Source organism: Orycteropus afer, unplaced genomic scaffold (assembly GCF_000298275.1).
Source record: "Orycteropus afer afer isolate SDZICR_OR568_19922 unplaced genomic scaffold, OryAfe1.0 scaffold00021, whole genome shotgun sequence".
In the NCBI taxonomy this organism is placed as follows: domain Eukaryota; kingdom Metazoa; phylum Chordata; class Mammalia; order Tubulidentata; family Orycteropodidae; genus Orycteropus; species Orycteropus afer.
In genome coordinates this window covers 9,840,123-9,841,670 of record NW_006921608.1, presented here as the reverse complement: position 1 = coordinate 9,841,670, position 1,548 = coordinate 9,840,123, and the positions used below count along the sequence as shown (strand labels likewise).

The following is a 1,548-nucleotide window of genomic DNA, read 5'->3' as shown; positions in this document are numbered from 1 at the left end:
GGGCGCACCCGCTCCCGGCCTCCGCCTCAGCTGCTGGAGGAGGAGCCAGGTCCCCGCGGAAACCCGGCCCCCGCCTTCAGCCCCCGGGGACCCGGAGAGCCCTCTGCGCTTCCCGCCCACGCTGCCCGCCAGCCCTTAGGCCCCTCCGTCTCTCCCGCAGACGCGGCGCCCCCTCCCCGCAGTTTCCGGCAGCTCAGGCCCCCGCCCGCCGCGCGTCTCCATGGGTTCCCAGACGTGCAGCCCCCACAGGCCCGGCTCCAGACGCGCGGCCCCCACTGCCTGCGGCTCCCGCCTCGACACGCGGCCCCCGCGTCTCGCATCCCCGGCTCCCCCGGCCGCCAGGGCCCGCCTCCCATCCTCCAGCCCCCTCCAAGAGGTCCTCAGAAGGCAGCCACCTGCCCCGCCTGGAATGGGGAGTCCCCTTCCCACGTCTGCTGGAGGCCACTCCCTGTCTCCCCTCTGCGGGCCCGCGTGCCATCCTCCGCGCCCACGCCAGCTCTCTGCTCAGCAACTCCCTCCCCGCGGTCCACAGCTGGGGCAGCCCCCGTCCTGCAAGCTCGGTCCAGATCCCCCCAGAAAGGCATTTCCCTCCCTCCTCTCCCGTGGACAGCTCACCCCTCAAATGCGAGCATCCCCCTCCCTCCCTGGCCCCGCATTCCTCACCCAGACAGGGGCATCTCTCACCTGTGCCAGGAGCAGGGTGGCATCCTTCCGTGCCCCACTCCCCTTTCACACCTTTCCTCCATCCCCGCTGCCAGGGCAGCAGCCCCCTCCCCACTCTTGCATCCCCTCCACTTATCCTCCCCCTCACCTGCCTCAGCTCTCCCAGCGGAGCTGCCCCTTTCCCTCTTCACTACACCTTGAGCAAGACCTCTCTTGTCTCCAGATCCCAGTCCGCTTTTTCTGACACGCTCCCCAACACACACGTCCTCATTAATCCTCACAGTCTGCAGACAGGAACTCGCTTCCCTTCCCACGACTCCAATGCAGCCCTGTTCTCAGGCGTGGCTGATGTCAATGACCCGGGGTTCGTGTCCCCACTGGCCCTACAGACTCGGCAAGGCAGGGAAGAGCAGAGGCATCCCCAGGTGACTTACCGCAGCCTGCTGGAAAGAGGCACCGAAGTTGAGCATGGTTGGCTGCCTGGCCGCCGGCGACGAGCTGACTGGCTGCTAGGCTGTTTGGCTGCCTGGCCACAGACGTGCGCCTAGAGACACTCGACGTTGCTCCCGCCGCCGCCGCGCTCCGCGCCGTCTGCCCCCTCCCCATTCAGGTAGCAGCTCTGCCTGCCCCGCGCCGCGGGCGGGGGCGGGGGCGGAGCCTGCAGCCGGCCAATCAGCAGCAAAGGTGTGTGAGGCGCCGGCCAATGGACTCTCGGGGCCACGCGTGATCAGCGGCTGCCCGGCAGCGTGAAGCCTGTGTCTGTGGAGCGTGTACACAATCTCCGGCAGCGTGTTCCCTGGTCCCTGCCGGGGGCAACTCCCGCTGCCACCTGATTCAGGAACGACCCCTCTCCTCGCCCACCCACCCCGCCGCTTGTCCCTCCGC

General features: G+C 69.1%; 1 protein-coding gene across 1 annotated transcript in view; it reads right to left on the bottom strand.

Moving 5' to 3' along the window:
• Positions 1-1,133, bottom strand: part of KLF10 (Kruppel like factor 10) — a 5,454-nt gene extending 4,321 nt beyond the window's left edge. Inside the window, exon 1 of the mRNA XM_007934808.2 lies at positions 1,098-1,133. Coding sequence (XP_007932999.1) covers positions 1,098-1,133 — 36 coding nt within the window. The remainder of the gene's footprint in view (positions 1-1,097) is intronic.
• Positions 1,134-1,548: the final 415 nt, after the last annotated feature.